Genomic DNA, 22,349 nt, shown 5'->3' on the forward strand with positions numbered 1-22,349 from the left:
TTGTCCCCGTGGTATTCACTGAGCTTCATGCACAGAGCTTTTAATAACCAAAATACCAGTGATCAGAAGAAGAGCATGTTTAGATCTGACAGCATTTAAAGCAGCTCAAGTGACAGTGCCCTTTTCCTAGAACTAGATCACTCACTCTCCAGGACTACCAGCGAATTCCTTCTTTCTCAAAAGCATCAGCATTGTACAGGACTGCCTACCACCTCTCATGCTCTGATACAGACAGCATTGTGTTGATAGCTTTTTTTTTTTTTTTTTCTGGAATGAATGTATGAATGTGTAAGTGTGCAAGATATTTGGGATGGGATGGAAATGCTGTACTGGGAATGTGTCAGAGCACATAGGATCTCAGACTGTATGTATGTGATTTTGTGCAGAGTTGTGGTTGGGTGGAGGGGTTTGTGCTTTTTTGCTGTTGTAGGCAGTGAAAGCCTACAGGGGCCTCCATGGATTTCTGGCGTGGCTGAGGATATTGCTTGATGGATGTTGTCAATGGGTACAAACAAACATGAGACATAGGCATAAGGTTTTTGAAAAGGATTCTTTGCATGTTTGGTTCTTTCATGTTTTGCCACATGTGTGTTACAAGTTTGTTAATCACTTTCCCATTTAAAAAAGTGAAATTATTTAAAGGTTACATATTTCTGCATACTTAACTCTATAATTACACATCTTTGTCTGTATCTTTCAGTAGGATAGAGAGACAAAAATAGATTAGTTTTCTTTTTCTTCAGCTGCATCTCAAGATGTTGTGCCACATATTGTCACAGATTCCAGGAATGTCATATGTCAGTTTAGATAAACACATTTTGTTTCTCTCATTTCAAGTATCACTTGAAGATAATAATTAATTTCAGTTAACAAGAACAATTTAGCCTTTTTCTACATACTGCTTTAGTGCTCTTAATGCGTTTCTTCAATAGCCTCAGAACAGAATGTGTAAAAGATAGATGTTATCTGTATGGTGCAACTGGAAGAGTTGCAGCACAAGCATGGAAAAAATCTGCTTTGGGCCAAGGAGCAAATCACTGGACATGTAGCAACAGAGTCCATAAGTCCTACATCCAAGTTCCCCAAGTGCCTTGACTAATCGAGATTCTCTTCTTAAGTCTCTTGTCAAATTATTTATAGTAGACACATTCACATCATTGGTAAGATAAAAAACATTTCTAAATATATCTAGTCAAATCAAATGACAATTATACCCTTAGTTAAGTTTGCCAGACAATGCTTTGCCAAATAATGTTTGCCAAAAAATATTTTGACCGAAGAAAGAGGAGGAATCCAGGGCATCTGCATACTAGACTCTATAAAAGTGTCTTTGGAGCTCTCTGGTCTGTCTTCAAGAAAAGCTTCAAGGTAAGTATTCTGGGTCTAGTAATTTGTTGAAATTAGGCATCCCACTTTGTATATTTTGCAGTATTTTTACTGCTGAAGCTGGTTTTGAAATAAGTTTTTCCAAATTCTTTCAAGGTATTTGTATATTTCATATCAGTATTAAAAAAAAAGAAAAAAGGAAAAAAGAAAAAGGATAACAGTAAGAATGTTCCTTTAATGTATTTTGTACTTTAAAATATGACCTTGTACAATTTGTACGTACTTGAAAGCTACTGTACAATCTGTACAATGTCACAAGACAAAAATAATACTAATTTTTAAAACCTTATTCCCTACTGTTAAAGAATGGAAAGATTTTTCTCGTCTGGGTTTAAATCATTAGACAGGAGGAAATTTAATTTTTCTAGATTTTAAGAATTCTAGAATGTGCTTAACATTAAAACATCAGAAAAGGTATCCTTGCAAGCACAGAATATTACTGATGCTACATTTATTTTGTCCTGCAGGGTCCTCTACCAATCTGTCTTCAGTGAAGTGCAGACATGACTTCTCCAGATGCTGAGATGGCTGTCTTTGGGGAGGCAGCTCCCTACCTCCGAAAGTCAGAAAAGGAAAGGATCGAGGCCCAGAACAAGCCTTTTGATGCCAAGACATCAGTCTTTGTGGTACATCCTAAGGAATCTTTTGTGAAAGGAACTATCCAAAGCAGGGAATCAGGGAAGGTCACTGTTAAGTCCGAAGCAGGAGAAGTAAGTTAAAAGCAAGGGTTAAAAACTTAAAGTAATTACCGCTCTCAGCCCTTAGCTGACATACTTGGATCTCTTTTTTTCCTCTGTCAGACTCTGACCGTGAAGGAAGATCAAATCTTCTCCATGAACCCTCCCAAGTATGATAAAATCGAGGACATGGCCATGATGACACACCTCCATGAACCTGCTGTGCTGTACAACCTCAAAGAGCGTTATGCAGCCTGGATGATCTATGTAAGTACCAGCAGCTGTCTTCCTTTGGGTAACTGGAAGGCCTGCTGTGCCAGGCTGAGCAGAAGGCAACGTGCTGTCTCCCTTCCTCGCAGACCTACTCGGGTCTCTTCTGTGTTACCATCAACCCCTACAAGTGGCTGCCGGTGTACAACCCGGAGGTGGTGTTGGCCTACCGAGGCAAAAAGCGCCAGGAGGCCCCTCCACACATCTTCTCTATCTCTGACAATGCCTACCAGTTCATGCTGACTGGTGAGTTGCTTGGTTTTCTTCAGAATCATTTGACTGAAAATATTCTCAGAGACAGAAGTCTTTTCACTGCGCAGTAGTTCAGTTTAAAGATGTTGGGAGGGTGTATGTCCTCTTGTCACTGAAAATATTTCTCTTTACTGGACGTCATCAGTGATTGTCTTTAATAATCTGGGTTAGAATTTATTGCCCAAGATACTTGGGAGGATAAACTTTCGAATTTCAGTTTTGCTCTTAGTTGAGAGGATTATTCTTTGAATGACTGGCTTTTCAGGACTGAAAATCATGAGGATGGAGTTCTGTGATGGTTTTGGTGTCAAGGAATAGCAAATTCAAAATCAAAGGGAATGCTTCCTGTAATGCCCTTATGAAATTTCAGGAACCACTCTTACTCAGGTGTTAGATTGAACTCTATGCAGAAAATTGGTACTTCCTCTCCCATTGCAGAAACCCATTCCTTCTTTTCCATTCAGTGGTATAAACTGAAGGAATAAGAAGGGTAGCAAACAGATTGCTTCAAACTTTTTTAGTATTTTCTAACTCTCCAAACATTAAAGAAAGAACAGATTACTTAGAAAAATATTAACCAAAGTAATTTAAGTAAGAGCATACCAATAAGCTTGATTTTTGTAATAGGCAAATAGGCAGGAATTTCTAAACAAGCAATTACTGGACATGTACCAAGAAGAAACTGACGCATTTATTTTAAAGTGAATGCATGTTTCACAAAACCACTGTTTTTTTTTAACAAAACAGAGATGGTGGAAGTAGCCTATCTCAATTAAACAAAGATCTTCAGCTGAGTCTATAAAGCAGCTATTTGTAGTCAGCATAAATTTTTATGCTTACATTCACTTACATTCTATAGCAGCTATAAAATTGAGAATGTTCAAACAGATCTAGTTAAGAAAAAGGAACACGTGGTAAAAAAGTTTTATTCCATTTTCACAGTGCAAAGTGTATACCAGTGAAGTTCTAGTGGGATCTGTTCTGGAAGTTCTGCCGTCCAACATTTATTTAAATGATCTAGAAATGTCGAAACATCTAAGATGACAAGATTTCTGATTTGACTAGGTCCTTCATCTTCTGTAAAGATGAAGTCCAACAGTAAAGAATTTCAGGAAAACTATATGAGATTCAATGACCAAGTTATCGTTCAGGGATACGGCAACAAAGTATGGTCAACAAGAATGTAAAATAATAAACACAGGAAAACAACCAATATTAAAGGTGTATAAAAGTGGGCTTGTTGCTGACAACTACTACTTCTGTTCTAATATAACTTTGAAAATTTTCACTCAGTGATCAGTTATATATAAAATAACAAACTGAAAGGATTGAAGACCAAAACAGAAAACATCATTATGTCACGATGGTTACCCAAAGAATGTCTGCACATTGTGTACTGTATTTATTTCTGTCTTCCTTTTCCAAACAAGAATACAGTGAAAATTGAACAGGTCAAGAAAAAGGTGAAAAGGTTTCCCAAAAGCATGGCAAGACATTTGCTCAGGTAACTCTAGACAGATGATTTGGGCTACTTCTCTACAAAATTATGTACAGTGTAGAGCAGACGGATAGACAAGGAAACAGTACAGTAAAAACTGTACAGTAAAAACTAAGCTCACCACAGACCAATTTTACTTTTTTCCTTCAAACAGTAAGTGGATCAGAAATGGAGCAGACATGATACTAAAAGTTAAAACAACATGAAAGCAACTGAGGAAGGGTTCAAGCTCAGGCAAATTCAGATGAAGCTCTTACAGAGAAATTTAGGTGTGGAAGTACTAAAATATCAACATTCCATTCAATACTCTGGGAGAGTATCCTAGGGAAAGATAAATAAATTATTAAGATATTTTCGTGCTTTTTTTATGTAACACTCAATAGGACACTGACAGGAAAAAAAAACTGGTGGGACCTTTCAATTGACTGGGATGGTTGTTCCTGTATTATTCAGTTTATGAGAGGCACTTGTACTGGTTCATTTTAGCCTACAGATCAAAGTTCAAAGTTAATCAGTAAGTCTATCAAAATATCCATTAGCTTGGACTCCTTTTCCTAAAGAGAAGTGAGCAGCTTGACATGAACAGAATATCCAAACAAAAAAACATGTATACTAAATATTACATGGATTTCAATGATGACACATGTCAGATTCCATTTACTACTACTGGGAACTTCAAAGAATTCAAAAGGAATTAAGAGTGAAGAACTGCAGGTTTGGAAGAAGTTATCTGTATACCGATTATGCAACTGTTAAAAGTTCCCCAAAAACTTTTATCTGGGATACTCATGATGAGTATAAATAATGTCTTTGCTTCTGCCTCTTTCACAGACCGTGAGAATCAGTCAATCCTGATCACGTACGTACACACCCTGCTAAGGTCATTGTGGGGCTGCCCTGTGCCAGGGGACATGCTGCCTGACCACACTCTCTCTGCTACTCTGTTTGTTTTGACAGTGGAGAATCTGGTGCAGGGAAGACTGTGAACACAAAGCGTGTCATCCAGTACTTTGCAACAATTGCAGCTAGTGGGGAGAAGAAGAAAGAGGAGCCTGGCAAAATGCAGGTAAATTAACAGATACTGGCTTGAAACAATGCTTTTCTCTGTTCCTCATTTTTGAAAAGTAATAACTAGGAATTATTATTGTCCTTTAGGGAACTCTTGAGGATCAAATCATCAGCGCCAACCCACTGCTGGAGGCATTTGGAAATGCCAAGACTGTGAGGAATGACAACTCCTCGCGCTTTGTAAGTTCAGAGAATCAGAAATCAGAATCGTAGAATCACAGAATCAAAGCATGGCTGACATTGAAAGTGATGTCTTCAGGTCACCTGGTCCAATCACCCTGCTCAATAAGAGTCACTTAGCCAGCTGGTTGCACAGGACCATGTCCAGGTGGCTTCTGAATATCTCCAAGGCATAAGTACCTAGAACCTCTCTGGGCAACATGTTCTATTGCTCAATCACCCTTGCAGTCACAGTGTTTCTGGATACACAACATCCCATGTTTTAGTTTCTGCCTCATGTTCTAGCACTGGACACCACTGAAAAGAGCCAGGCTCCATCTGCTTTGCACCCTCCCTTCAGGCGTTTATAGACATTGATGAGATCCCATGGCCATTCTCTATTCTAGGCTAAACAATCCCAGTTCACTCAGCATTTCATTGCATTGGAAAAGATCTCTCCATCCCATTACAAGACAAGTTATGCACCTAGTGGTATTACACGTTAAGAAGATGTCAAAAAAAATCCATCCAGGCTGAAGTGGTTCTTTTCCCCCTCAACAGGGCAAATTCATCAGAATCCACTTTGGGGCCACAGGCAAACTGGCTTCTGCTGACATTGAAACTTGTAAGTGACATCCTGGCATGATCACACCCCTTCCTAAATTCCTACCTCCGTGTCCCGTCTCATTCCTAACTCTTTCTTTCTGCCTTGCCAGATCTGCTGGAGAAGTCCAGAGTCACTTTCCAGCTCAAGGCAGAAAGAAGCTACCACATATTTTATCAGATCACCTCCAACAAGAAGCCAGAGCTGATTGGTAGGAAGGATCATTATATCTTCTTGAGGAAGATTGCTGAGCAGCTGATCTCTCTACTATCCAGCTGAAAGAACTAAGCCTGTGTCCTTCCTCTTCCTGCTTTCAGACATGCTTCTCATTACCACCAACCCATATGATTTCCACTTTGTGAGTCAAGGTGAGGTCACTGTACCCAGTATTGATGACCAGGAGGAGCTCATGGCTACAGATGTGAGTATCAGAGAAAAAAGATATCAACTGTGTATGTCTTGCAGGGTGACTTACTTAATACATATTTAACTTGACTGTTTCTACTGCAGAGTGCCATTGACATCCTGGGCTTCACTGCTGATGAAAAGACTGCCATCTACAAGCTGACAGGGGCTGTCATGCACTATGGGAACTTGAAGTTCAAGCAGAAACAGCGAGAGGAGCAGGCAGAGCCAGATGGCACAGAAGGTACCAGAAAATTCAGCTAGTGAAAAATGAGGAAAAGCATCTTTGTTCGTTGGCTGTCTAATTGCAGAGGTGCATGCCCAGTCATGGGAAGTACCATTCTTTTATCCAACAGATACTTCCCAAAAGTACCCAGCCTGAAAATTGGTACTTTAACACAGGATCTCTCTCACTCAGTAAAACATTCGACCACTATATCACCATGATGTACTAACAGATTTTTCGCCAAATATACCATGCATTCTTTGCTGTGCAGAAATTCAGTTGTCACAGAACAGGAGAGGAAACAGGATTTTGGAGTGCTTCTGGGAGCTTCTGGATTCAAGCTGTTCCTACTCAAGCCATGCCTGTTCTTGCTTTCAAAAAAGGCCAGCATTTGTTTCCATAATCCTTATTCCTTTCTAGACCTTCTCAGTAAAACCAGACCAATACTTTGCCATTTCTAGAAAAGTGAACAGCACAGCTGTTCACACTGACCAAATTCTAGCCATTGTCCAATGATAAATGCTTTTCTCTCTCTTTCTCCCTCTTTAGTGGCCGACAAGGCTGCCTACCTGATGGGCCTGAACTCAGCTGACCTTCTCAAAGCCCTGTGTTACCCTCGAGTGAAGGTTGGGAATGAATTTGTGACAAAAGGTCAAACTGTCGAACAGGTAAATAAAGATGGCTTCAAAAAAGAACAGGAGCATTCTTCTTCTGCCCTCGAAGGTAAGTCCAGTACTTTTTTCTCTGTTCTAGGTGAACAATGCAGTGGGTGCCTTGGCAAAAGCTGTCTACGAGAAGATGTTCTTGTGGATGGTTATTCGCATCAACCAACAGCTGGATACCAAGCAACCCAGACAGTACTTCATTGGTGTCCTGGACATTGCCGGTTTTGAGATCTTTGATGTGAGTAACGAAGATTTGGCATCATAGTTATGGAAGGGACAGGAAGAGATCATGAGGTCTCAGAAACAGATTTCTTTTTGGAATAGCCAAGGAAAAGGAAGTGCTGTGGGAAAACCCACAGCATGTTCCCTGTGTTGTGAATGCAGTCCTCATACTAGGGCTTCTGCGTCAGATCAAAGAAACTGCTGGAGTCTTGATTAGAGGGCAGAGAAATTTCTGGGTGGGACACTGAACAAGTTTCCATTCTCCAATAGGTGAGAGAGCTGAGACACCTCCATGGTGCAGCAGCTAAGCTTATTGAAGGATCTGCTTTTGCGTAGAACAGTAAAAAAGAATTTTTCCCTGTTGATTGATCTAAATAACAATAATAAGAAGAAAATCCTGCAAAGACACCTTATTTATTTATTTACTTATTTATTTTACAACAGGAGTCCTGCTAAGGAAATATATGCCATTACATAATGGTTAGGTGTAGTGTTTCTGCTGGGGAACTTCAAAAAGAATCAGCAGAACACTAACAAAACCCTGTGGTCATTGCTGCCCCTTGAGAACCTGTGCAACTCTCCTTGCTTTGAACAGTTCAACAGCTTTGAGCAGCTGTGCATCAATTTCACCAATGAGAAACTGCAGCAGTTCTTCAACCACCACATGTTCGTGCTGGAGCAGGAGGAGTACAAGAAGGAAGGAATCGAATGGGAATTCATTGACTTTGGGATGGACCTGGCTGCTTGCATTGAACTCATTGAAAAGGTACCTTTTCCATTCAAATGTGTGATGTATTTTGGAATTTTGTGATGTTCCTGAGCCCGATTCAGATGGGAAAGAACTTATGACCAGCCAGTCAGTTTCAGTCAAACAAAGCATTTTGCAATGGAATTTACCTTAGTGTGGAGCAGAGAAATTAGGAAGGCTAGATGTAAATCTTTGTCACCAGTCCTGCACCACCCTGTCTTTGGGTGTGGAAAAGGTAGCCCATGCTCCCAACAAAAGAATTCTTTGAAACAAATTGGAGTCTGTCTCCTTTCCTTTTTCTCCTGAAGATTCAAAACAAAAGTCCACACACCATTTTGGGAAATAAGTGTTGCTTAATCTGATTTCCCAAGACAACAGGCCTCTTGTAGCTATTATATTTCCATCCACCCCTTCTCCCTCTGCCCATTCCACTGCCCATTCTAAACTGAACTGGAATGATATTCTTACCAGTTTGGTGAAGACGGGCTGCTGGAAGGCAAGGGGAGGCACAAATAAGCTCCCTGGCTGAGAACAACTCCCAGCCAACTTAGGCTCTTATCCAGGCTGAGATGCTACCCACAACATACAGGTACCGCTGAACCTCACAGCATATGCTCCACACTGTTGTGATCTTTCGCTGTTACTTCTTTTGCTATCTTCCAGCCCATGGGCATCTTTTCCATCCTGGAAGAGGAGTGCATGTTCCCCAAGGCAACTGACACCTCTTTCAAGAACAAGCTCTATGACCAGCATCTGGGCAAGTCCAGCAATTTCCAGAAGCCCAAGCCTGCCAAAGGCAAGGCCGAGGCCCACTTCTCCCTGATACACTATGCTGGCACAGTAGACTACAACATCACTGGCTGGCTTGAGAAGAACAAGGACCCCCTGAACGAAACTGTCATTGGGTTGTACCAGAAATCATCAGTGAAGACATTGGCCTTACTCTTTGCCAACTATGGTGGTGAAGCAGGTACGCTATGTAAAATCTGTGTTCATCATTTTCTTCCATTCATAGCAGAATCTCAAAGGCAACATTGAAGATTTTTTTTTTTCCTTTTTTTTCAATTTTTCCAATATTGCAGAGGCTGGTGGTGGTGGTAAGAAGGGTGGTAAGAAGAAGGGTTCTTCTTTCCAGACAGTCTCAGCACTTTTCAGGGTAAGAGAAAAATACCTTACCTCACTATTGAAAACAAACAATGAAATGAAACAGGAGTAGAAATCAAACAGTAGTGCTGTGACAAAACTGCCCCTGTAATTCACTAAGCAGACTGATTTACATTTATTCAACAAAGTTTACACTAGCATTACCACGGTAATATCCAATTAATCAGGAAACTGTAAGTTTCAGATTTTACATGTATTTTATAAAACCTACATTACTCATATGCTAAATGTTACCCTATGATTTCCCAGGAAAATTTGAACAAGCTGATGACAAATCTACGCAGCACTCACCCCCATTTTGTCCGTTGCATCATCCCAAATGAAACAAAAACACCAGGTAAAGGGATCCAACAGTGGAAAAATTTGAGCCACAGAAGCTCTCTCCTGTGTCTCAAGCAGTAATCACAGTGCTTGTTAGGTGCCATGGAACATGAGCTGGTGCTGCACCAGCTGCGGTGTAATGGTGTGCTGGAAGGGATCAGGATTTGCAGGAAAGGATTCCCCAGCAGAGTCCTGTATGCTGACTTCAAACAAAGGTAAGAGTGCTCCACCTTTGTGTTAATTCAGACCAATTGGAACAGCCTAAGGAATCTAACATACTTGAAACATTATACTTCAAAATGGAGCAAAGTAGAATCATAGAAATTTTTTATTGTGAATTTCTGAATGATATCACAATCTTGAGGATTAGGATTCTCTCAGATTTTGAATTAACAGTATGGAAATGTCACTTACGCAGTCCTGAATGGGTGGGCTGTCCCTAATACATGTTACCCAACTGGCCAGTCCGATGTAGCTAAGAAGGCTGTGGGGTTCATTCGCCGTAGTGGTATTGGCAATAGTTGTTTCTTCATGTTCTGTTTTCTCCTACAGATACAGAGTGCTTAATGCCAGTGCTATTCCAGAGGGACAGTTCATGGACAGCAAGAAGGCTTCAGAGAAGCTCCTTGGGTCCATCGATGTGGACCACACTCAGTACAGATTTGGTCACACCAAGGTAGAAACAAGTCCTGCACTCAAAGACTATGTACCTCCGCTACCCATGACCTGAGACTGATGTGCTACAATGCTTCATTTTTTTTAAGGTGTTCTTCAAAGCTGGGCTAATAGGTCTTCTGGAGGAGATGAGAGATGAGAAGCTAGCAGAGATTATGACCATGACACAGGCCAGATGCAGGGGCTTCCTGATGAGAGTGGAGTATCGGAAAATGGTGGAGAGGAGGTAGACATTTATCACAAATGTACTTTATTCACAGGATGCTGTATTGGGTTTATGTGACAAGGTTTTAGTAGTGGGGAGGCTGTATGGGTAGACTCTGTGAGTAGAGTCCAGAAGCTGCCCCATGTTAGACAAAAGACAGTTCCAGCTGGCTCCAAAAGGGATCTGCCACTGGCCAGAGCCAACACAATAAGTGATGTTGGTTGCGCCTCTTTGAGAACATATTTAAGAAAGGGAAAAAAACAAACAAACAAAAAAAACCCACCTACTGCACAGAAGCAGCTGGGAGAGCAAGGAATGAGAAACAGCCCTGCAGACACCAAAGTCAGTGCAGAAGGAGGGCAGGAGGTGCTCCAGGCACAAAGCAGCAGTTCCCCTGTGGCCTGTGGAGAGGCCCCTGGTGGAGCAGGCTGTCCCCCTGCAGCCCATGGGTCCCACAGTGGAGCAGATCTCCATGCTGCAGCCCATGGAGGAGCTCTTGGCGGAGCAGGTGCATGTAGCCTGAAGGAGGCTGCAGCCCATGGAGACCCCCTCACAGAGCAGGACCTGGGCTGGAGCTGCAGGCCGTGGAGAGGAGACCACACAGGAGCATGGGGTCTGGGGGGAGCTGCCGCCATCGGTGACACATGTTGGAGCAGTTTGCTCCTGGGGGGTGGACCCCATGCTACAGACCCATGTTGGAGCAGTTCTTAAATTGCTGCTGCCTGTGGGAAGCCCCTGCAGGATCAGTTTGGGAAGGACGGCATCCTATGGGAGGGACCCCATGCTGGGGTAGGGGCAGAAAGAGACCGTGAAGGAGCAGTGGAGACGAAGCATTAGGGACTGACCCCTATTCCCCATTCACCTGCGCTGCTCAGGGGAGGAAGTAGAAAAGGGTGGACTGGGGGAAGATGTTTGTAGTTTGCTTTTAGTTTCTCTCTGCTCTAGTCTCTTTGTAATAGGTAATAAATGGCATTAATCTCCCAGTCCTCAGTCTGTTAGGCCCATGACAATAATTTTTGAGTGATCTCACTGTTCTTATCAAAACCCTTGAGCCCCTTTCATTGTATTTTCTCCCCTTTCCTTTTGAGGAGGGGGTGTGAGAGAGCAGTGTGCTGAAGTTCAGCTGCCCAGCTGTGTAAAAACACCACAGATATATTAGTAAATGAGTCTAAATTCACAGCCTTTGGCTATGTTATTAACATGGGGATTTTATTTCAGGGACTCGATCTTCTGTATCCAGTACAACGTTCGTGCATTCATGAACGTCAAGCACTGGCCCTGGATGAAGCTGTTCTTCAAAATCAAGCCCTTGCTGAAGAGTGCAGAATCTGAGAAGGAGATGGCCAACATGAAACAAGAGTTTGAGAAAACCAAGGAAGAACTTGCAAAGTCTGAGGCAAAGAGGAAAGAACTGGAGGAGAAAATGGTGACCCTGTTGCAGGAAAAAAATGACCTTCAGCTCCAAGTGCAGGCAGTGAGTGTCACCATTTATTTGTCCCTGGTTTTTTTTTTTTTTTTTAATCTTCTTTTTGTTTGTTTGTTTGTCTGTTTGTTTGCTTTTCCAAGCAGAGACTTACAGGAAGCTGACTAAATTGCAATAGAAAAAAAGTCACACACTCAAAGTTACTCTAAAGTTGAGTAACTGTGAACACTGCCAGGGGCACAGCAAGTTCCCTGTCAGTCAGTGAGGATAAATGTAAGTGCCAAATGAGACTCAGCAGCCCTGATGTCCTGAGGAAAGAGCCAAGTAGCGCTAGCCAACAGGTTATATGCAGCAGACACCTTTGTGTGACCTGGAAGGGAAGCATCTCCATCTGTTCAACTTCCAAAGCTGTGTGTCCATGTAAAAGAGTAAAGGCAACCCTGAGAAGGACCCACTTTACATAAACACAGATACACTATAAGGCTAGATTACCTTCACACGCACAGATCCTTGGTGTTCAACTTCAATCAGGAAAAGGCAGTTTCTTAAATCCAAGCAAAACACTACTTTCTTCACTGTTTTATTCCCACAAACGGAAAAACCTTGGCTACCCAAACATGATAACGATCATGGTGAGTCAATTATAAAATAGAGGCTATTGAATACTGAGTCTGTGAGGGAAAAAGGCTACAAATCTACGGCCTTGCTGAGAGTTGTCACTGTTCTGTCAAGCTCAAGCGTGTATGAGGTATTCTCATAACTACAACCTCTGTGAGCCATTTTAAAGAAAGAAAGAAAGAAAGAAAGAAAGAAAGAACGAACGGAAGAAAGGAAGAAAAAAAAAGGAATTACCATTGATGTCAGATGGCAAGGCCTCCACATTTTAACATGTGCCTACTTACAGATACACAACAGAAATTTCAAAATGTTATAACCCACAAAAACCTCTGTCTCCCCATCAGGAAGCAGACAGCTTGGCTGATGCCGAGGAAAGGTGTGACCAGCTCATCAAAACCAAAATCCAACTGGAAGCCAAAATTAAGGAGGTGACAGAACGGGCCGAGGATGAGGAAGAAATCAATGCTGAGCTGACAGCCAAGAAGAGGAAACTGGAGGATGAATGTTCAGAGCTGAAGAAAGATATTGATGACCTGGAGTTAACCTTGGCTAAAGTTGAGAAGGAAAAACATGCCACTGAAAATAAGGTACACACATGGAGAGTCACACAAAGGGAGAAGGGATAGATACCTCCCATTATTAGGCTGGCATCCCCCTAGTTTGCGTTAACCGTCCAGGTTCTCTCCCCTCCCAGATTCTTGCACACCCCCAGCCCCCTTACTGGCAGTGAAGTATGAGAAGCTAAAAAGTCCTTGACTTAGTGCGAACACTGCCCGGCAACAGTTAAAACCAGTGTGTTATCAACATTATTCTCATCCTAGATCTGAAACACAGCACCATACCAGCTAGAAAATGAACTCTATCCTAGCTGAAACCAGGACACTGCACCAGGAATCAGGTTTTTGACTGAATATTAAATATTTTATCCAATTTATAGGTGAAAAACCTTACAGAGGAGATGGCATCCCTGGATGAGACCATAGCCAAGCTGACAAAAGAGAAGAAAGCCCTCCAAGAGGCCCACCAGCAGACACTGGACGACCTGCAGGCCGAAGAGGACAAAGTCAATACATTGACCAAAGCAAAAACCAAGCTGGAGCAGCAAGTGGATGATGTAAGCACACGTGCCTCCAGCAAGACAGGACAGGTATGGAGTTCGACCTGCCTGGCATTGATGGTGTTGTTGTGTTTAGCTGGAAGGGTCCCTGGAGCAAGAGAAGAAACTGCGCATGGACCTTGAAAGGGCTAAGAGGAAACTTGAGGGAGACCTGAAGCTGGCCCATGACAGCATAATGGATTTGGAAAATGATAAGCAGCAGCTGGATGAGAAACTGAAAAAGTAAGTGTGGTTGTGAGACACCTGAGTGTGGGTCAGGTGCATTTATTAGGTAGTTTTATTCAGGTGTTAACACTGTGATTCTGTATGCTTTGTGCAAAGGAAAGACTTTGAAATCAGCCAGATCCAGAGCAAAATTGAGGATGAGCAAGCCCTGGGCATGCAATTGCAGAAGAAGATCAAGGAGCTGCAGGCAAGCCTCTGGTCCTTCCCTTCCGCCCTTCAGAAGGACATCAGTACAAGGAGGGCATGGGTGTGAAGGGTCTCGCATTTTCCCCAGGCCCGTATCGAGGAACTGGAGGAGGAAATTGAGGCAGAGCGAACCTCTCGGGCAAAAGCAGAGAAGCACCGTGCTGACCTCTCCAGGGAACTGGAGGAGATCAGCGAGCGCCTGGAAGAAGCAGGAGGGGCTACAGCAGCTCAGGTTGAGATGAACAAGAAGCGTGAGGCAGAATTTCAGAAGATGCGCCGCGACCTCGAAGAGGCCACGCTGCAGCACGAAGCCACAGCTGCCGCCCTGCGGAAGAAGCACGCAGACAGCACAGCTGAGCTTGGGGAGCAGATCGACAACCTGCAACGAGTCAAGCAGAAGCTGGAGAAGGAGAAGAGTGAGCTGAAGATGGAGATAGATGACTTGGCCAGTAACATGGAGTCTGTCTCCAAAGCCAAGGTAAAGAATTGCAGTAGAATTCACAGGGCCAAGGTACAGCACATAGCCTGAATCTACTAGTCACACTCTCATATAAGAATCCTGCTGTGAGAATTAGACAGCGTGCAGGTGTTCATTTCCTCTCCTTCCTTGTTTTTGATACCTAGGCAAATCTGGAGAAGATGTGCCGCACTCTGGAAGACCAGCTGAGTGAGATCAAAACTAAGGAGGAGCAGAATCAGCGCATGATCAATGACCTCAATACTCAGAGAGCTCGTCTGCAGACAGAAACAGGTGAGACATCCCCAGTCCTGAGGTGCAATGGCAGAACCTGAAAATCAGGAGGATACACCGTGGTGCAAAGCAAGAATTGGGCTAACGTCTCAAAGCAACCCCAGATTACAGGGCTTTACAGTGTTCTCCAGGGCTAAGTATTGGGGACAGTTTTGTTTAACATTTTGATCAACAATCTTGGTTGAGGGGACTGAGTGCACGCTCAGTTATTTTGCAGACAACACCAAGCTGGACAGGAATGTTGATCTGCTTGAGGATAGGAAGGCTCTGCAGAGCGATCTGGGTAGGCAAGATCAATGGGCTTCAACCAGTTTTATGGTATTCAGCAAAGCTAAGTGCTGGGTGCTGCATTTGGGTCACAACAACCAAGTGCAGCAATATAGGCTTGGGAAAGAGTGTCTGGAAAGCTGCTCAGCAGAAAAGTATCTGGGGGTGCTTGTCCACAGCTGTCTTACCATGAGCCAGCAGTGTGCCCAGGTGGGCACCAATGTCATCCTGTCCTGTATCAGAAACAGTGTGGCCAGCTGGTCTAGGGAAGCGATTGTCCCTGTGTATTTGGCACTGGTGAGACCACACCTCAGATACTGTGTTCAGATTTGGGCCACTCACTGCAAAGAACATACTGAGTTCCTGGAATATGAAGAGCAAAGAAGCTGGTGAAGGGACTGGAAAGCAAGACATGCAAGACATGTGAGGAGCCGCTGAGGGAGCTGGGTTTGGTTAGTCTTGAGAAAGGGGGATGAAGGGAGACCTCACGGCTTTCTAGAACTGCCTGAAAGTTGGTTGTAGCAAGGTGGGTGCTGGTTTCTTTCCTCACGTGACAAGTGATAGGACATGAGGAAATAGCATCAAGTTGCATCAGGGGAGGTTTAGATTAGGTGTCAGGAGGAATTTCTCTGTGGAAGGAGTGGTTAGGCACTGGAACAGGCTGCCTAGGGAAGTAGCAGAGTCTCCATTCCTGGAGATATTTAAGAGATGAATGGATGTGATGCTCAGGAAAATGTTTAGTAGTGAACTTGGTAGTTCACTATAGTGTTACATCATGGTTGGACTTGATGATCTGATGGGTCTTTCTAAATGATTCTATGATTCTACCGTTAGTGTAACTTTATTTATTTATTTATTTTTCACTTGCCAGGTGAATATTCACGCCAGGTGGAAGAAAAGGATGCTTTGATTTCTCAGCTGTCTAGGGGCAAGCAGGGATTTACCCAACAGATTGAGGAACTGAAGAGACATCTAGAGGAAGAAATAAAGGTCTGGAAGTACCCTACTTCCTGCAAGCCACATCACCCAGAAATGCATGAGTTATACTCATCACAACACACAGGGAAGGAACCGTAGTGATTTTGATGCTAGAGGAAGTCATCCACAAGCCCTTAATGAGATTCTGATGCCCTCCAAGACAGCATGCACACACATCTGTAGGCACGTTTACAGAAACAAGGGATTAGTGTCCCCTGGCCACCTTTCACTAACACATCCTAATCCTCTAGCACACATTTATGAGGGATTCATCATCTCCCAGCTATACATTTTTCTCATCAGAGTTTACCCACCCTTTCCCTGGGGCAGTTCTCCTGTGCATGACAATTTCACTGTCAAGATGCATCTCAAGATGTGTATCCAGGTTACTAATCCCAGTGTCCCCACAGGCCAAGAACGCCTTGGCCCACGCCTTACAGTCTGCTCGCCATGACTGTGACTTGCTCCGGGAACAGTATGACGAGGAGCAGGAAGCCAAGGGAGAGCTGCAGCGTGCCCTGTCCAAAGCCAACAGCGAAGTGGCCCAGTGGAGAACCAAATATGAGACGGATGCTATTCAGCGCACGGAGGAGCTGGAGGAGGCCAAGTATGTGGGAAGTGGGATGTTGAATGGGTGGAGAAGTCTGAGACTGCTAAGGGTATTTGGAAGGAGTCTTTGAGGATGGGTCAAGATAGGGATGGGATGAAGGCATCAATATACTCTCTTTGTGGTAGAGGGCAGAGAGGGAGAAAGATGAAAAGCGTGCTGTGGAAAAAGTTCAAACTGGAAGGACAAACTTGCCCTTAGGGTGTTAGAAGAGCTAAGACAGTCTGAATACTCAATTGGTGCTAGGGCAGAGACGCGATAGGCCCTTTAGGCTGCATGCTGCCTTGGACAGAATAAATACTGTGGACAGCTCAAGGAACTAAGTCCCCTAAGCAGGCAAGTGCCCTCTTGTGAATCTTATAAAATTGGCTACCCTTTACTCTCTAACCTGAAGCCGTGATCATCTCCTCCCAGAAAGAAGCTGGCACAGCGCCTGCAGGATGCAGAAGAACACGTTGAAGCTGTCAATGCCAAATGTGCTTCCCTGGAAAAGACAAAACAGAGGCTGCAGAACGAGGTGGAAGACCTGATGATTGACGTGGAGCGAACAAATGCTGCCTGCGCAGCTCTGGACAAGAAGCAGAAGAACTTTGACAAGGTATTCTGGCCTCTGGCCCTGTGCTTCCTGGGCAGAGCATCCCTTCACAATTGCCACATCCATACTCACACCCTGTTGATCTGCCCAGATCCTGGCAGAGTGGAAGCAGAAGTACGAGGAAACACAGGCTGAGCTGGAAGCTTCCCAGAAGGAGTCTCGCTCTCTCAGCACGGAGCTGTTTAAGATGAAGAATGCCTATGAGGAGTCCCTGGACCACCTGGAAACGCTGAAGCGTGAGAACAAGAACTTGCAGCGTAAGTCCGTGGCTTTCTGCTGCTGGCCGGGCTTTCCCCCAAGCTTGTCTACCCACCACTCCACACGGGTGTGTGCCTGCAGTGATGAGAAGAGACCTGTCACCCTGGTGTGTGAGGGCCCTTCCCTTTATGCCCTATGTCTGACCATGCCTTGTTTCACCCTTCCCTACAGAGGAGATTTCTGACCTCACGGAGCAGATTGCAGAGGGAGGAAAGGCGATCCACGAGCTGGAGAAAGTCAAGAAGCAGATTGAGCAGGAGAAATCTGAAATCCAAGCCTCCCTGGAGGAAGCTGAGGTACGAAGTGCTAATGAGTGGTGTCCAGACTGAAAGAATGGGAACAGAAATCTGCAGACGTGGCAAGAAAGCCAAACTGTATTTCATGTGGTATCGTATTAGAGATTACTTAGAAAGCAAGCCACAGTTTTATTCACTGTTCCTACTAACTTGTCCAGGCCTCCCTAGAACATGAAGAGGGGAAAATCCTGCGCCTCCAGCTGGAGCTCAACCAGGTCAAGTCTGAGATTGACAGGAAGATAGCAGAGAAAGATGAGGAAATCGACCAGCTGAAGAGAAATCACCTCAGAATTGTGGAGTCCATGCAAAGCACCCTGGATGCTGAGATCAGGAGCAGGAATGAAGCCCTGCGGCTGAAGAAGAAGATGGAGGGAGACCTGAATGAAATGGAGATCCAGCTGAGCCATGCCAACCGTGTGGCTGCAGAGGCACAAAAGAACCTGAGAAACACACAGGCAGTGCTAAAGGTATAAACCAAAGTATGTGCACGTAGGCATCTATCTTGCCTCATGTTACACCAACATCATAACTGTACAAATAATTTATTAAAAGAGCAGGGAATGTCTCTGATGTCTCTGTCCAACAGTGCTGCAGTGATCAGCCACCTCATAATCTCTCTTTCCCCTCTTACAGGATACTCAAATACACTTGGATGATGCTCTCAGGACGCAGGAAGACCTGAAAGAACAGGTGGCCATGGTGGAGCGCAGAGCAAACCTCTTACAGGCTGAAGTTGAGGAGCTGCGGGCAGCCCTGGAGCAGACGGAGCGGTCAAGGAAAGTGGCTGAGCAGGAGCTTCTGGATGCAAGCGAGCGCGTGCAGCTCCTCCATACCCAGGTCGGATACTTTGCTGGAAATGAATCCCGCCCACAGGAGATAACATAGAATGAGATTGCTATGTATCTTGCTTGTTGCTATGCATCTTACCGTGTACGTATTTGAAGAGCAAAGCTGTGACATGACCAGTCCAGCCAGGCACACGTCTGGTTTGCCGCTAGGGCCCTAAAGAGGACCTTTGAATTAAAGACTTGCATAAACATTACTCTCACTCTCAACTCTTGATGTGGAGGTGTTAGATCTGACAGTACAAATCCTATCCTTCTTGTTGCACAGAACACCAGCTTGATCAACACCAAGAAGAAGCTGGAAACAGACATCGTGCAAATTCAGGGTGAAATGGAGGAGACAATCCAGGAAGCCCGCAATGCTGAAGAGAAGGCCAAGAAGGCCATCACAGATGTGAGTTGGGGCACTCTGTCACTGAGGATGGTGGATGTATCCTCCCCCAAAATGTCTTCGGCCCCAACCTGGCTTTGCTGCTTTGCCTCTCCAGGCGGCCATGATGGCGGAAGAGCTGAAGAAGGAACAGGACACCAGTGCCCACCTAGAGAGAATGAAGAAGAACCTGGACATGACGGTGAAAGACCTGCAGCACCGTCTGGATGAGGCTGAGCAGCTGGCTCTGAAGGGAGGCAAGAAGCAAATCCAGAAGCTGGAGGCCAGGGTGCGTAGGGATGGTATTTGTGCACAAGCGAGTGTGTCATAAAGGGAGCCACCTGGAAAGCTCCAAAGATGGGCTTCTCATTGCAGGTACGGGAGCTGGAAGGGGAGGTAGATGCTGAGCAGAAGCGCAGTGCTGAAGCCGTGAAGGGTGTGCGCAAGTATGAGAGGAGGGTGAAGGAGCTGACCTACCAGGTAAGGCAGGAGGTGTCTTTGTGCTGACGCACCCTTCTCACGGAAAGCCAAAGCATTTTTCCGTGAACTCCAAGAGGACATGTTTTCTGGTGCTGTGGGGAAACCAACTCTCTCTCTTTCCTGCTTACCAACCACTCTAGTCTGAGGAAGACCGGAAGAACATTCTCAGGCTCCAGGATCTGGTGGACAAGCTGCAGATGAAGGTGAAATCCTACAAGAGACAAGCTGAGGAGGCTGTAAGTATTGCTTGGAGAGTGGCCATGAGCACCCTTCCATCGGGGCAGCACAGTCATTGAGATGAGCACGAATACAAGGAAAGAAGCATGAAAGTAACTCCAAAGACACAACAGTCTTGGCCATGTGGTTCATTCCCGTGTCAGCAGGCCTCGCCTTCTTCTGGCCATGCTGCACTCAGGGATGAACCAAGGGTTATTCTGCTGCCTGTTTGATTCTGGAAGTCAGACCAAAATTCCTGAGGGCCTCGTCCATTGACTGAGAAGCTCATGAATCTCTGACGCTGGTAACAGCACAGGGTTTCTGAGTCTTTCTCAACCTAATAAACCACAGGGAAAATTGGGCACCGAGTAGTGGGAGAATAAGCACACAAAATGAGAAGGCCACGTGACAGAATTGCTCCTCAAGAGTGACAGAGTACAGGTGCAGCTTGCAACAGCGGGGTCCTGAATAAGGGAGGATGATGAGCTCTTTGAGAGGGTTCTGGGTCAGCAGTGGTAGGTAGGAGACAGGAGGTCTGTGCTTTCTCCGCGTAATCACCAGAGCCCCTCAAGGCCCAGACGCATGAGGAGTGAAACCCCTGCCCCGGGCTCTTCACCACCAACTCCCTCTCCCCACACAGGAGGAGCTGTCCAATGTCAACCTCTCCAAATTCCGCAAGATCCAGCACGAGCTGGAGGAAGCCGAGGAGCGGGCTGACATTGCAGAGTCACAGGTCAACAAGCTCCGAGCAAAGAGCCGGGAGTTTCATGGCAAGAAGATAGAAGAGGAAGAGTGAGGATGTCGTGTGGCAGCAAAGTGGCCTGAGGGATGCACAAAATGTGAACCCTCTGTCACTTCTTCCATAACTGGGATTTGTAGCCCCCTGCATACATAAGGAATAAAGTCTGTAGATTACTTCACATACCCACCATGAGCATTAGTTCTCATCTGCTTCTCTTTTTACTGGTTAGGTCTCTATCATCATTTGTTTTTGGGCACAGCTTTGGTTATAGCCTCTGTATACCAACATCACGGTACAGCTTTCTGTCACCTAGTTCCCAATGGCTCATCCCTTCTATATCACTTAATGACTGGGGCAAGATTGCAAGTGGCAATTCAAAGGCAGAGAAATCGCAATAGTAGTTCCTGATAGTGACTTCTTCCAGTTCAGCCTGCTTACGGTTTGGTCCCAAACCTCTGGTGTTATGTTTGCCCATCCAGCGCCTCAATCGCCTCCCAGTTGTGCAGCAAGCAATGTAACAGTTAACCTAGACAATGTCATGTGTGAACTGCTCCTTTAGCTGGCCACTTTGGAAGGCGGATTTGTGGAGGGCCGATAACTGACAGAGTTTATGTTTTGCTGGGAAGCTGATATAAGGTGCTCTTTAGCCTCCAGTATGTTTGCTTCATTAATTTGGTTAGATGGGGTTGGGGGACTGTGAAGACTGTTGTGCCCTTCCAAAGAGATGAACCCTGTTAAGTTCAAGTCCGCCTTATATCGGGATCAGCACAGAATCCTTTGAAAGGGTAGATAAGCATGTGGATGGGGAGACCCATCCAATAAAACCCATGGGGATTCCCAAACCCTTTCAGCAAGGTCTCCCAACAAAGGCTTTGGCAGAGAGAGGAAGCCATGGGATAAGAAGGAACCTTCTCGCCTGTCTAAATAATCCTCAAAGACACAGAACGAAGGAGGAGTTATCTGTGAGTGGTCTGTGCTGCCCAAGCTATCCATAAAGCAACCTGAAGAGGTGCTGAGCAGGAAGGTGCGCAACGTTTCCTGATGAAATAATACCATTCCAGGCGGTAAGGCCAATGACTGATGCCTAAGAACCAGAGAAGGCTTTAATGGCACCGAACAGACAGACATTAAAGATAGCATACAAAATTCAGTACAGTTAAAAAGAGGCACTTGGGGGAACATAACGCAGTGTCACATACAAACAGGTGGACACTAAGCTGACAGTTACTGGTCAGGAGCAAGGTCTTCCACATGTGCTGGATAACTGCGTGAAAACATCAGCTCACATCTCAGCAGTCGTAGCAAAAGGCAAAACAAAAAGAGGCAAACTGATTTTGCAAGGAATTATGAGTGGGCACAACAGAGACAACGATCACTCCACTGCATTGTGATCAGAAGTGTGATGACATTTTGAATACCATTCACAGTCTGATTCCTCCCATTTTTAAAAGGGCGCAGAAGGAACAGAAAACATTCCAAAGGCGATGAAGACGACCAGACGCAAGGAACAGCTTCTATAGGAGGACCAATTAAGCAAACCCAGAAATTTAAAATAGTCAAGCAGACAGCCAAGTGAGATACAAAACAGACGTATAAAGCTGGCACCATGTGGAGAGGCCTGAGAAGGATCAACATTCTAACTGGCTCTGGCTTTAAAAGATACAGGAGAGTGTGGACGTTGCAAGGTGGGGGACAGTGTGTGTCTGTGCCCTTTTGGGGGCCAGAAAATGTGGTTCCAGTCAGAACACACCCAGCAAATCAGGCCCGAGGACACACAGGGATAAAAACAATTGTTGAATCCCACTGTTTGTGTGCAGGGAAAGTTTGGCT

General features: G+C 44.7%; 1 protein-coding gene and 1 long non-coding RNA gene across 2 annotated transcripts in view; one reads left to right on the top strand and one right to left on the bottom strand.

Annotated features, from left to right (window-relative positions):
- The window catches only part of LOC308180161, a 49,016-nt gene that overhangs the window by 18,669 nt on the left and 7,998 nt on the right, over positions 1-22,349 (bottom strand). The gene's annotated exons all lie outside the window — the stretch shown is intronic.
- Positions 1,890-20,706, top strand: LOC308180151 (myosin heavy chain, skeletal muscle, adult-like; the record flags this gene model as incomplete). The annotated part of the gene is made up of 38 exons (XM_080561346.1): positions 1,890-2,096; positions 2,187-2,330; positions 2,423-2,579; positions 4,915-4,942; positions 5,041-5,149; positions 5,239-5,331; positions 5,872-5,935; positions 6,027-6,125; positions 6,232-6,335; positions 6,425-6,563; positions 7,095-7,213; positions 7,299-7,448; positions 8,028-8,198; positions 8,844-9,150; positions 9,263-9,336; positions 9,594-9,681; positions 9,763-9,880; positions 10,218-10,341; positions 10,430-10,566; positions 11,764-12,019; positions 12,931-13,173; positions 13,524-13,700; positions 13,780-13,925; positions 14,025-14,115; positions 14,203-14,592; positions 14,739-14,865; positions 16,004-16,122; positions 16,521-16,717; positions 17,132-17,315; positions 17,404-17,569; positions 17,742-17,866; positions 18,025-18,333; positions 18,500-18,703; positions 18,980-19,105; positions 19,200-19,370; positions 19,457-19,561; positions 19,702-19,797; positions 20,418-20,706. 38 exons carry the CDS (start codon positions 1,890-1,892, stop codon positions 20,571-20,573), a joined length of 5,820 nt encoding a protein of 1,939 aa, XP_080417472.1. The 3' UTR covers positions 20,574-20,706.

This window comes from Anser brachyrhynchus, assembly GCF_964034855.1.
Source record: "Anser brachyrhynchus genome assembly, chromosome: 18".
NCBI classification, from domain to species: Eukaryota; Metazoa; Chordata; class Aves; order Anseriformes; family Anatidae; genus Anser; species Anser brachyrhynchus.